The sequence below is a fragment of the Globicephala melas genome, chromosome 13 (assembly GCF_963455315.2).
Source record: "Globicephala melas chromosome 13, mGloMel1.2, whole genome shotgun sequence".
Classification (NCBI taxonomy): Eukaryota; Metazoa; Chordata; class Mammalia; order Artiodactyla; family Delphinidae; genus Globicephala; species Globicephala melas.
The window spans coordinates 42,708,219-42,721,517 of NC_083326.1; the positions used below are offsets into that span (position 1 = coordinate 42,708,219).

The following is a 13,299-nucleotide window of genomic DNA, read 5'->3' on the forward strand; positions in this document are numbered from 1 at the left end:
AGTGTTTGACTATATGATGTTCTGCAAAAAATGACTGTCTCTTTAGTTTCATATTGGTCAAAGCTGGGGTAGATAAGAATAGTGACCATAAGTAAATTATATTAAATTAAAAAACTATAAGTAATTGGATATCTAAAAATAATAAGGAGGGTCACTTTATTTTAGGTCTATTTTCCTATTTGTAAAAAGATGGAGTTAGATTAAGTATTCATTAATAACTATATTAAAGTATTGAGGTCTAATAATTCTAAGACATGGCATATATTTAGAAATTTTGTTTAATATAAAATCCTGTTTTAGGAGAAAATAAAATCCATTTTAGATTTTCTTTTTTTTCCTGCTGTACATAAAGGTGAGTCACATGGAATTGATCATTTATTTACTTCATAATTTGACAATAGAGAAAATGCTTGCCTCCTGTTGAGAAGTTCTCAGTATAGGGATATAAATTATATAAATAAGGATGTAACTATCTGTTTCCAAATATCTTTGAGAAATGACGCTCTCTCCTTGGAGGTAGAATTCTTATCATACAGGATCAGTTTTTCTCATGTTTTGGACAGTTGGGCATCTTTTTAGACATTTTATAATATTTAATGGTTTAAAGGTCATAAATTATAAATTCCTTTCTTAACTTAATTTGTATTTACAGGTATCCACCAGAAGCTCCAGAGCTTCAAATCAGGAAAATGGCTGACTTATGTTTTTTGGTGCAGCATTATGATTTGGCTTACAGTTGCTATCATACTGCAAAGAAAGATTTTCTTAATGATCAAGCAATGCTTTATGCAGCTGGTGCCTTGGTTGGTATTCTGTAGTATTATAATTTCTTGCTTCTGCTACCATAAATGACTTAGAAATTTTTATTTATGAAATGGCAAGCAAACTACCTAGGGATAAGTTGTACTCAAATAGCATACAATGCTTTATAGGTTTTGAATTCATTTATGATAACGATGAATTTTTCTTAAACTAGTGCATTGAAACATGGTCATATGTGAGGGTTGGTTTCTTAGATTTGATTAGTACTTTCTATTTAATTTGAATTACAGTTTTCACTGTATTCACAGTATAATAACTTTTTTTTAGAAGATGCTTTTTGATCTCTTACAATAATTTAAAATTGTTTGAAATGTTTTTTTCTGATCTAAGCCTATATATTGGTTAAGAACATGTACTTTGGTGTGAGACAGACTTTCATACATTGGGGAAAAACTTGTTAAATCCACTTTTAGGATGAATAAACATTTTTCTGCAACAGTTTTTAAAATAGAAAATAAAATACAGAAATAATTATCTAAAAAAAAAATAAATTATCTAAAAACTGAGATATGATTAAAGCCTTTAACCTGACAGACTAGATAAGTTCCATGACAGTATGAACCATATCTGTTTCAGAATACCTCTGTATCCTCAGCACCCAGCAGTGTCTGCTCAAAAATTTATTGAAGAGGGCTTCCCTGGTGGCGCAGTGGTTGAGAGTCCGCCTGCTGATGCAGGGGACACAGGTTTGTGCCCCGGTCCGGGAGGATCCCACATGCCCCGGAGCGGCTGGGCCCGTGAGCCATGGCCGCTGAGCCTGCGCCTCCGGAGCCTGTGCTCCGCAACGGGAGGGGCCACAACAGTGAGAGGCCCGTGTACCACAAAAAAAAAAAAAAAAATTTATTGAAGAAACTGAATGAAAATATGTGATTTTCACGTGAAAAAATTTTCTGCAGCTCTGAAACATCATGTTTTCTTAACTAGTTTACATTTTAACTAATATACATAATGATATACATAGGGGTCTATATTATACCAAAAAATCTAATATATATTATATATATGGTATAATATTATATAAAAATACATTATATTTGCTATATATGAACTATATATACTGCATATGTATACATCAATAAAAGTGTACTAAGAAAAATTCCTGTAAGAAAAATAGGCCCCAATTCTAAATTATTTTCTAATTTCATTCTACAAGAAATTACAAATCAGTATACACACAAACCGAGAATTTCTAAGGATACAGTGAGAACATTCAGAATGATCACCCCAGGTTACTGCACAATCTTCAGTAATCAACCATTAAATCATTTCTTAGAGTCTACAGTAATAGATTAATACATTTCACAAAGAATTTCATCAAGAACTGGAGTGATCTACTTACCCTTCAGCTAGTTATGACAAATTTAACTACAGAAAATCCATATTTCTCCAAGAATTCCTATTACTCGTTTCACCGTGATATATCTTTTAATTTTATAGTTAAAATAAGTATCTTCTTAATTATCATCGAAAAAGCCAGGCAATATAGTCTGTTATTAATTAGCTACTATGTGACTGGTAAATAGGAAAGAGATATCAGTGCAAATAAAATTCATCTTAGGCAAGTTATTGAACATCTCTAAGCCTTAGTTTTCTCATCTGTAAAATGGGAATCCTAATGGCATAGGGTTAGATAAGGTATAAGGTTTGTAAGGTGCCTAGCACACTATCTAATATATATAATAAGCTGTCAGTAAGCATTGGCTATGTTAGTTTTTGTAATCAGTATAAAACCTGGGTGTTTCAGAAAGAATATTCTGTGTTTGTTGCCTTATAACCTTTTAATGTAATTGAAAAGTTGTCATAAATATATTTATAATCTTTCTGTGCTTAGAAAAGAGTAAACTAGCACTGTTACTTTCTACATAGTTATTTAATTAAACAAGAAGTTTATTTAAACAAGATGCTTAAGTTGAAGGAAAAACTATAGGATTCATTTCTTTTAGAGTAATTTATCCCTATTTAAAGACAGATTGCCCTACATATAATAGCTATGTACAAAAAAGGTATAAAATTGTCCTTGGTTTTACAATGATAAATGAAAAATATTAAAATTCTCCTTGCAACAAGGTATGCAAGGATTTTTATGGGGTTTTGTTGTTGTTGTTGAACAGTGAGAGCAAAATAACTTGCTGAGTATGCTATCCCATCTCCATTTGATGTCGATCAAAACATACCATTGGCCATTTAGTTAAAAAAAATGCAATATGCTTTTGCACATACACCAGTTACTTTATGTACAGTAAAGGAATAGGGAAGGGGAAGATGAAAGAGTAGAGAAACTGTATTGTGGTAGTCAGGATGTGGTGGAACCAAGTTGCAGTTTTCTAATTGAGAAAGTCTTGGTCTGGAGGAACAGAATTCTGAAGTAAAGTAGCAGGTTCCCTTTTTAGTAGATACCTCCTGTCTGCTGCTGAAACACATCAATTGTATCTTCAGCCTCCATTTCCAACTGTGCAGGTGTGTCTGTTTCATTGATTGGCTGCCCGTCAAATCAGAATCTGATCTGCCTCATTGACAACCCCTGTTGTTCATAATAGGCTTTCATTAGTTTACTAAGCGGTGTATGCCTCTTAAACTGCACCTCAGAACCATCCTGCCCCACCACCCTCAAATTTATATGATCGTTCTTAGTCTTGACTCCTTCCTTCCGCTTTCGTTGGCCATGGCGAGCGCTGGAGTCTCCTCAGCTGTCTTTTCACAAACGAGGTCTGCCCTGTACGGGCACACAAGCAGTGCAGAAGTCGGAGCGGCAGTCCTGGAGGAGGGAGAGGGCCCGCGCCCCTCGTGAGCTCCCTCCCCCACACGCTGCGTGCCTACGTAATTTTTTTTTTTTTTTTTTTTTTTTTTCCGGTACGCGGGCCTCTCACTGATGTGGCGTCTCCCGTTGCGGAGCACAGGCTCTGGACGCGGAGGCTCAGCGGCCATGGCTCACGGCCCCAGCCGCTCCGTGGCATGTGAGATCTTCCCGGACCAGGGCACGAAGCCGTGTCCCCTGCATCGGCAGGCGGACTCTCAACCACTGCGCCACCAGGGAAGCCCCCCTACGTAATCTTTTTAAAGACAAGCAAGCTATAAACAAAAGTGGAAAGAATAAAAATACATAAGAACTCTACTTCGTTGATAATTAGCATGTAGATACTTGTTTAATAACTGCCATCTCTTTTGCATTTATTTTAATACTATGTCTATAAAAATAAAATAGGTGATTTTAAACTGTAAAACTAAAATAGCAAAATTACATTACTATTTTTTATTTATTAGTATTTTGTTGTTGTTGTTGGGGGTAGGAGTTTTTTAATTTATTTATGTACTTTTGCTGTGTTGGGTCTTTGTTTCTGTGCCAGGGCTATCTCTAGTTGTGGCAAGCGGGGGCCACTCTTAATCGCGGTGTGCGGGCCTCACACTGTCGCGGCCTCTCTCGTTGCGCAGCACAGGCTCCAGACGCACAGGCTTCAGACGCGCAGGCTCAGTAGTTGTGGCTCACGGGCCTAGTTGCTCCGCGGCATGTGGGATCCTCCCAGACCAGGGCTCGAACCCGTGTTCCCTGCACTGGCAGGCAGATTCTCAACCACTGCGCCACCAGGGAAGCCTTATTTCTTAGTATTTTTAATTTTAAAAAGTCAGCTAACGTCTAAGAAATCTTCAGGAACTGAAAATATGTTACCTTTATGAATAAGAGTGTTTGAAAAATTATGTGAATTGTCCTTGGTTAGACAGTCTCTGGTCTTATAGTCATCTAGTATGAGCTAATATAAAATCACAAACAAATGTTATTTCATCATTTATAAGTTTATAATTTCAAAATTGTACACAATGCATCTGCAAATTGCAAGTTTGGTAAAATCTTAGGAAAGTATGACAAAAACTTTCTATGATTTTATGGTACTTAAACTTTTTCATTTCTATCTGCATCTGATAAATACTGCATTTAAATCATTTAGATGGAGGCATATTAGTAGCAGCTATATGAGAGAAGGTAGTTTAACACTGGAAAATAAAGGCATAGCTGCTGTAGCATAATATATGCATACCTAAAAATCTTTGTAGTCTAGAATAGCTGCCCTAAAAATAATAGGCCTTAGAGAAAAATAGGGCTGGGAGAGTCTCATAAAACCTATGTATGTTTGTAACCAGAGCATAAAATGTTTGTGTGAGGCAGGTTAGCATGGCAGGAGCTTATCTCAAGGAATAAAAAAAGTATGCAAAAACAATATGTGAACACTGGGGTGGGGAAGAGGAACTTGTAACCAGTGTAATTGCAATGAAGGTGAGCGTGGAAGGAAGCGCAGCCTGCCTTAAACCAAGAACTGTGCAAGGCTGGGAGCATAAGTCTCTAGAGAGGCCCCCTCCAGCCCCCCCAACCACACACAGATACGAAGTGTAGTCATTCGTTTTATATTTTCTTAAAATACAGATTAAAAAAAGCTGCTTGAGCAACAGCTAAGCTCAGAGCTTTTTCCTTTCCTGCTGTAGGTTATAATTCTATATTTGCTATATTTGATCCTGTTGCCTAAGAAAAACTATTTTTGAATGAATAAAAATTTCATTTGAGCTAATATCTCTTTCCTATTTACCAGTCACATAGTAGCTAATTGATAACAGACTATATTGCCTGGCTTTTTCGATGATAATTAAGAAGATACTTAGTTATTTAACTATAAAGTTAAAAGATGTATCATGGTGAAACCAATAATAGGAATTCTTGGAGAAATATGGTTTTTCTGTAGTTAAATTTGTCATAACTAGCTGAAGGGTAAGTAGATCACTCCAGTTCTTGATGAATGTCTTTGTGAAATGTATTAATCCATTATTGTAGACTATAAGAAATGGTTTAATGGTTGATTATTGAAGATCGTGCAGTAACTTGGGGTGATCATTCTGAATGTTCTCACCGTATCCTTAGAAATTGTCGGTTTGTGTGTATGTTGATTTGTAATTTCTTGTAGAATGAAATTAGAAAATAACTTAGAATTGGGGCCTATTTTTCTTACAGGATTTTTTCTTAGTATACTTATTGATGTATATATATGCAGTATATATAGTTCATATATAGCAAATATAATGTATTTTTATATAATATACCATATATAATATATACTAGATTTTTTGGTATAATATAGACCTCTATGTATATCATTATGTATATTAGTTAAGATATAAACTAGTTAAGAAAACATGATGTTTCAGAGCTGTAGAAAATTTTTTCATGTGAAAATCACATATTTTCATTCAGTTTCTTCAGTAAAGCAGCACACTGCTGGGTACTAAGGATACAGAGGTATTCTGAAACAGATATGGTTCATACTGTCTTGGAACTTATATAGTCTGTCAGGTTAAAGGCTTTAATCATCTCAGTTTTTAGATAATTCTTTTTTTTAGATAATTAAATTATTTCTGTATTTTTTTTCTATTTTAAAAACTGTTGCAGAAAAATGTTTATTCGTCCTAAGAGTGGATTGCCATTAACAAGTTTTTCCCCAGTGTATGAAAGTTTCATTTATTTCTAATTAAATTATTAAAACTTGGTCTATATGAGACCACAAGTATGGTCATAATAGAATATTTTACTAAGAAGCCAAAACCTTCATTCTCATCTCATTTCAAAATTCTTCAGCACTATTGTATATTATTTGAAGTATTAACAATGGAATGGGTTTTTAAAATGAAATAAGAAGTCCTAGAAAATTGACAGTAGTATAGGTCTCAGAAATGGTGTCTGTGCCTTCTGTATGATATAGGATATAAACTATAGAGTGTATAAGTAGCTGAAAAGATGCATAGTGCAAGCTGTTACGAGCTCTGTTTTCAAATTTTGAAGCCAGTACATTGGAAGGAGACGCACTTTATTTTGTTTCTTTCTATATGGTTCTGTCATTGGTCTGTTCTTTAGTCATTAAGGAATAGGGAATAACGAGGAGGAGGTGGTAGCAGAAATCTTAAGCTAGGCTCACTTGGTAGTTATATATACCATGACTGAAAGTGTAAGTTATATATATACCATGACTGAAGTTGTTTACTAGGTCTTCTTGAAAAAACTCATTTAAATACTGAATGACAGACTTTGGAATTTGACTAGAGAATTTTGAAACTAAAAGCATATACATATATTTTCCAAGTCTGCATTAGGCTATCAGATTTATATATGTGGATACATAAAAAAACTCAGCAAACTTCATTCCAGTTTTTAGACTTCCTGAATGCTAAACTACAATAATATTTTCCTTTTGAAATACTATAAATAATGTATTTTCCTCTAGGAAATGGCAGCAGTGTCAGCGTTCCTTCAGCCAGGAGCACCCAGGCCATACCCTGCACATTATATGGATACAGCAATCCAGACATACAGGGATATCTGCAAGTAGGTGACTAGAATATTTATGTTCTATCCATTTAGAGGTAAATTTGACATTTATATGGTTATTAGATATAAATGGTTCTTTGTTTTTTATGCTTTAAACTTAAATAAGCTCCCAAATCAAGTTAATATAGACATAGATAAGGTGAGATGATCTTTTAAAACTAGGGTTTTACTACATTTTCCTTTCCTTTCCAATTTTGTTTGGATATGTGGTTAGGAATTTGTTATATGTAATGTTGAGGTTATTTGTTCTGTTGAGGGTGATTTATATTTTGGGGACATCTCTAACTTTAGCCACTGTTAAGCCAGGAGTTAGTTAGTTTGAACTTTCCTTGTTAAATAGGCAAACACAGAGAGTTAAATAATGGTCCAGGGAAGAAAATGAGAAATGTTTTGTACACATAGTGAGTTCTGTTGAAACTCTATGGGAGTTAGAACTCACCACCTGTAAAGGAGACTATGAACTGGTCCAGAGAAGGTGTCACGGTATGTTTGAGGAATAGACCTTGAAAGAAAGGTTGGTTGGTAGTTGATAGCCACAAAGACATTTTAGTAATTGTGATTGGCAGGAACAATGTTTTGGATACAGCATTACTGCTGAAAAGGAATAGAGCCCTGGCTAGGTTAGAGGGTTTGTATATATGGAAAGGTGTTTTGAGAGAAATCAGCGTGGGGGAGCATTAACTCTCATTTATTATTATTTTTAAGCTGTAGTTAAGATTTGTATAGTAGTAAATGGGGGAGTTACTGAATATTTGAGTAGAGCCTTGATAATAAAAGTTATTTTTCAGAAAGATTAATATGACTTTTCTATATAGAATGGATGGGTTACAGTCAGAGACACAAAGGCAGTTTTGTGTCCTATAATGTTGAAGTAGAAGTAGTAGTCATAGCAATGTGTTTACAACACAACACTAGTAATAATGATTAACATTTATTTAGTGCTCAGCATTTACCACTATGCCAAGGTAATTTACATGCTCATTTAATCTTTACAACAAGCCTGTGAAATGGTGGATACCATTTGATAGACAAGGAGATTGAAACTTAAAGAGTTTAACTTGCCCAAGGGTATGCAGTTAATAAATGGTGGAGCCAGTATCAAATCCTGCCCTTTGTATAGAATACTTTGTATAATCTGTTTGAGAATATATTTGGAGTTTCTGACAGGAGAAACAGCCTTCTGTGAACGAGGAACCTTTGAAGGATTCCGAAAAAGTGAGATTCAAAAGGTAGAAGAACTATGAGAATGAGGCATTAAGGAAGCCAGAGCAGTAAAGTCCTTTCTCTGAAAAGATTTTCCTTGTCTTCATGAAGCACAGAGCTTTTGGAGAGATGCACGTGGAGTGGTGCAAAAGAAAAGTGAAAATACCAATTGACCCAGATAGCCAAATAAGCCGCAGCAATCCAGTTTTGTCTTCCTGTTCATAGCAGACTATATGCTTTTTCTAAATACATACTTAACTGACATCCGTTTAACTTAAAATCTTTTTTCTAAGTTACCATAATTGGTAAGGTTTATCAACAATTTAATAGATATTTTGGGATAAATTAGAAAATACTACATTAGTTATACATATCAATTTTAAGAAACTCCCTGGTCTCAGAAATATTAAAATGTAAATAAATTTTCTTAAGTACAGGATATACAATATTACTTTTGCAATGCCCTTATAATGCCAGGCTCTACTTTTTAACTGATGCAATCCTATTTATACATTTCTTTTTTGAAGCTTTCCCTTCCCTCCTTTATCTCCCCAAATCATAATAAAAATCAATGGTACCCTGTTCATTATCTGTTTTATGTCAGTTTCTGCGTTTAGATAGGGATTGTGTCATAGAAACACTTGAATCTTTAGTAATTCCACTGCCTGACACAAATGACTTTTTAAAATCTTGCTTTAATAAACAAATTAATATAAAGTCCTGAACTTGGTAGCCTTGTGACTTCATAGCTGATCACAAGGGGAAATAGCTGAGGATAAAAATAAAACAATTGTGTTAAGATTTGTAAAGTTTACTTAAGAAGATTTAAGAACTGAGCATATTTGAGCATATTGTAGTATGTGAGTAGGTACTGGTAAGGAGGAGTTAGTCTTTTGTGTTCATTAAAACATTCTCAGATATTCATAAATACCAACCCTCTAAAAAAAATCATGATCTGTAGAAAGTTTATGGCAGGTCACTACAGTAATTTTGAAAGTAGTGAAATGTATTTTTAAAATATCACTGTTCAGAATGACCTTCAAGTTAGTAGTCTTTGGTTGTAATTTTAGGTCAAGTGGTATATTTTTGTATAAGAATTAGAAAGTAAAATGAGAAAAACTTTGCTGCTACAGTTGACCCTTGAACAGGATAGGTTTGGACTGTGTCGGTCCATTTCTTTTTTTGGCCATGATGTGCAGCATGCGGGATCTTAGTTCCCAAACCAGAGATTGAACCTGTTCCCCCTGCAGTGGAAACGTGGAGTCGTAACCACTGGACCGCCAGGGAAGTCCTGCGGGTCCACTTACACATGAATTTTTTTCAAGAAATATATACTACAGTACTACATAATCCACAGTTGGTTGAATCCATGGATGTGGAACTGTGGATACTGAGGGCCAACTGCATATTTTTGACTGCACTGTTCAGTGGTCAACTGTATTTCTCAACAAAAGGATTCCATCTTGTAATTACACAGTAAAAAATATTTTCATTTATTTTTATTATTTTCAAGAATAAATAATCTAACTCTAGATTTTTGATGATAGTTGTCCACAAGAAAAATCAACTGATTTTGTGTTTTTACAAAGAAGATTTTTCTCAGTAACAGTCAGGCAACACTGGCTCCATGCTATCTCCAAGTGAAACATTTCAATAGTACTAACCAGAGAGAAAATGCCTAATTATTCCTAAAAGTAGTCAGTAAAATGAAACACACATGACCAGAGTTTGCAGTAAGGAAGGAAAAAGAAATCTGGGTGAAATGTTTATATTCCTTTATGTCTGAAAGCAAGTTTTGTTAACTAACTGCTGATTCAGAGATACGAGTTGAGTTCTAGCTTTTTTCATACAGGAAATGTGACTTTGTATTGTAGTCTTACTACAAAACTATACAATGCTAAAAAGGTTTGATGAGTTACGAGAATTCTTTGAAGTTTTTTTTTTTAACCTTTTTTGGTAAGTAGAGAACAAAGACATGTATTTCTTTTTACTTAAAAACTAGAATTGGAAACTTTTGTTGAACACATGGTTACTATGATGTACTAAAATATTATTGTAGTGCTAATTATATTTTTCTTGCCTTTTTTTCTCTAGGAATATGGTATTGGCTGAAAGATGTGTATTGCTTAGTGCTGAAATCTTAAAAAGCCAAAGCAAATATTCAGAGGCTGCAGCTCTCCTAATACGGTTGACCAGTGAGGTACTAAAACTGTGTAGTATTTGTTCTAATTAGTATTGTTTCATATATTTTTTTAAGTGTTTCTTTTTTCTTGAGAGGGTATGCAAAACAAAATTAGAGGGGTATCTCTCTTTGGGAATTTATAACCTGGCTACTTTAGTAATTTGTTGAATTAATTTTAAATGCAGTATTTTGTAAACTGAATTTATTTTATTTACACATTTTAAGCCTGCATGATTATTAACCACAGACATGCACTGTATGTCTTCTATGAATTAAGTTTTGACTTATGGATAACAATATTTAAGGCAACATGCATATACATCTTTCCTAATATAAAATTGATACTTTAAAAAGTAATTACTCAGGAATTTTTAATTTTGTTTTCATTCCTATGAACTTGTTAAAAAATCATCTTACGCATTTTTAAAATCTATATTATGAATATTTCAAAAGGGAGAAAAAGAAATTCACGTAAATAGTTGCTGTTGAAGGTTTCCAACAGACATTAAGTTGTATTGACTATAGGCTTGTAAAGAATGGCAGTAATTCTTTGTCAGTATGGTTAAAGACATGTTTTTTAGATGAATGCTCAAGAACAGAAAAAACAAAATCAAACACCTTTGTGTTTATATTAATGTTCCCTAGGGTTTTAATCCTTGGACCGTTGTACTTTTTTACTTCATACATGTTTTAGGTAATCTATTTACAGTTATGATTTTCACTCTCAAATCTGTCTCCAGCCCTGATGTCTCCTTGAGCTTTAGATTTGAAAGGCCAACTGCCTTTTAGACTTAACCTACTTGAGTGTTCCCAATGCACCTTTGAGTCAACATAGCAATAACTAAACTTCTACTTTCTTACCTTATAGATCTTGATCTTAAATTATAACCAGCCAGCTCCTTATTTGCTCAAGGCAAAAACTACTTGAGATGTACCTATATTCTTCTATACTGTCAGTGACACAATTAGGGGATTTTTAATCTATCAATTAATTAATTAGGCTGCATCGGGTCTTAGTTGTGGCATGCAGGATCTTCGTTGTGGCATGTGGATCTTTTGTTGCAGTGTGCAAGCTTCTCTCTAGTTGTGGTGTATGGGCTCTAGAGTGCGCAGGTTCAGTAGTTGTGGCACATGGGCTTAGTTGCCCCACGGCATGTGAGATCTTAGTTCCCTGACCAGGGATCGAACCCATGTCCCCTGCACTGGAAGGCAGATTCTTAACCACTGGACCACCAGGGAAGTCCCAGGGGATTTTTTGTTTTTAAACTTCTTAAACATGTTTTTATATCTTCACATATTTTACTTATCTCTCTTTCTCTTTTTAAAATCCCTCCTATTACTGTCCTGGTTCATGTCCTTAATGTCCTTCTCTTGGACTTTGGCCCTTTTCCTCACCTTAATTTAGTAGTCCTGATTATCAGTCATATCCTTCAGATATTTGTATGTAGTACCCAGGTTGTTCTAAGTGTCTCTGTCCTGTCTTTTCATATATGCTGTGAGACCTGACTTGTCATATTATATTGGAAATTATATTTAAGCTGTTAACTTCTTGAGGATAGGGAACTGGGTTGCTTTCTACATTTTTATCCCTAGTGCCTAACACTGGGCTTGACACATGGTATATCATTTACAGATGTTTGTTGAACTGAACCATTAATTATTCTAAAAAGGTTTCTGTCAGTTATAACTAAGTAGGCTAAGGGATGATTTTAAAAATATTTAATAATTGATACTGCATGGACACTGACCCGTATGAACAGTTGTCAGAAACTGTTTGTTAGAGCTGAATATAGGTTCTTGAGTGTGTTGATATTCTGTATTATAATAAATAATCTTAACTTGGGTTTGAATATGTTGCTGAGTTTTTCAACCTAGGGGTTATCAGTGAATGTAAAAGGAATTTATGGTTTAGGAGCTTGGAGTACAATTTCTTTAGAGCAAATTCTTCTATCTGCATTGTAGCGTTATTATTTTCTTTCATTATTCTTTTTCTTTCCAACTCTTTGTTTTTACCTTTCTTTTTCAAACCTGGATGATTTATTTTGTCATGAAATTCTAGGAAATTTATCATTGTCATTTACTGCTTTGGGGTGACAGATGGGGGTGAATGTGATATATTTCCCCAGAAATTGTGATTTTCACAGGCCTTTTCTACTATACCTGTCAGATATTTCTTTGAGATAACTTGAAAGTAAAGACTGTTAGGCATAATATGTCTAAGGTTATTAAATTTTAACTAATAATTTGTATTTATTGTAATTTTGTTAACTAGAAAGACTGTTTAAAATGAAAAATGTACTCATCCTGAGGGTAGGGAACTGAGTTACATAGTCTTGACATTCATGAATTGTTTCTCCTAGATTTTTGTTAATCCCATTATAGCAAAAGATAGCTGTGATGAAAAGAGTTGTGCTTTGACTTTATTTTTTGCACTGTAAGTTTATGGGCAAGTGGGTCTTATTGTTGTGTTATGCCCTGGGATTTTCAGCATGTCAGAGCAAACCCAGTTTAATGATGAAACATGTCACATTTAGTAGCACATAGGTAGTGTTTAAATTTGGTGCTTAAAACATGGTGCTTTCCCCTTCCTTGTGTCTGTGTTTCTGTGTTGAACATTTATTCTGGTCATATAACCCTTTTTGTCTGTTACTCCATTTAAATACAATAAATCACCTTATCAAGGATATAGTAATAGCACCAGTTTTTTATAAGTTTCTCAAGCTTGGGAGGA

The 13,299-nt window shown here is 34.3% G+C and overlaps 1 protein-coding gene and 1 pseudogene across 6 annotated transcripts in view; one reads left to right on the forward strand and one right to left on the reverse strand.

Annotated features, from left to right (window-relative positions):
- Nucleotides 1–13,299, forward strand: part of TRAPPC8 (trafficking protein particle complex subunit 8) — a 91,200-nt gene that overhangs the window by 23,679 nt on the left and 54,222 nt on the right. For all 6 annotated transcript variants that reach the window (XM_060283213.2, XM_060283210.2, XM_060283212.2 and 3 more), the window contains exons 9-11: nucleotides 653–803; nucleotides 7,080–7,180; nucleotides 10,481–10,586. In XM_060283213.2, coding sequence (XP_060139196.1) covers nucleotides 653–803; nucleotides 7,080–7,180; nucleotides 10,481–10,586 — 358 coding nt within the window. The remainder of the gene's footprint in view (nucleotides 1–652; nucleotides 804–7,079; nucleotides 7,181–10,480; nucleotides 10,587–13,299) is intronic.
- LOC115863613 (small ubiquitin-related modifier 3-like) lies at nucleotides 3,166–3,979 on the reverse strand (annotated as a pseudogene).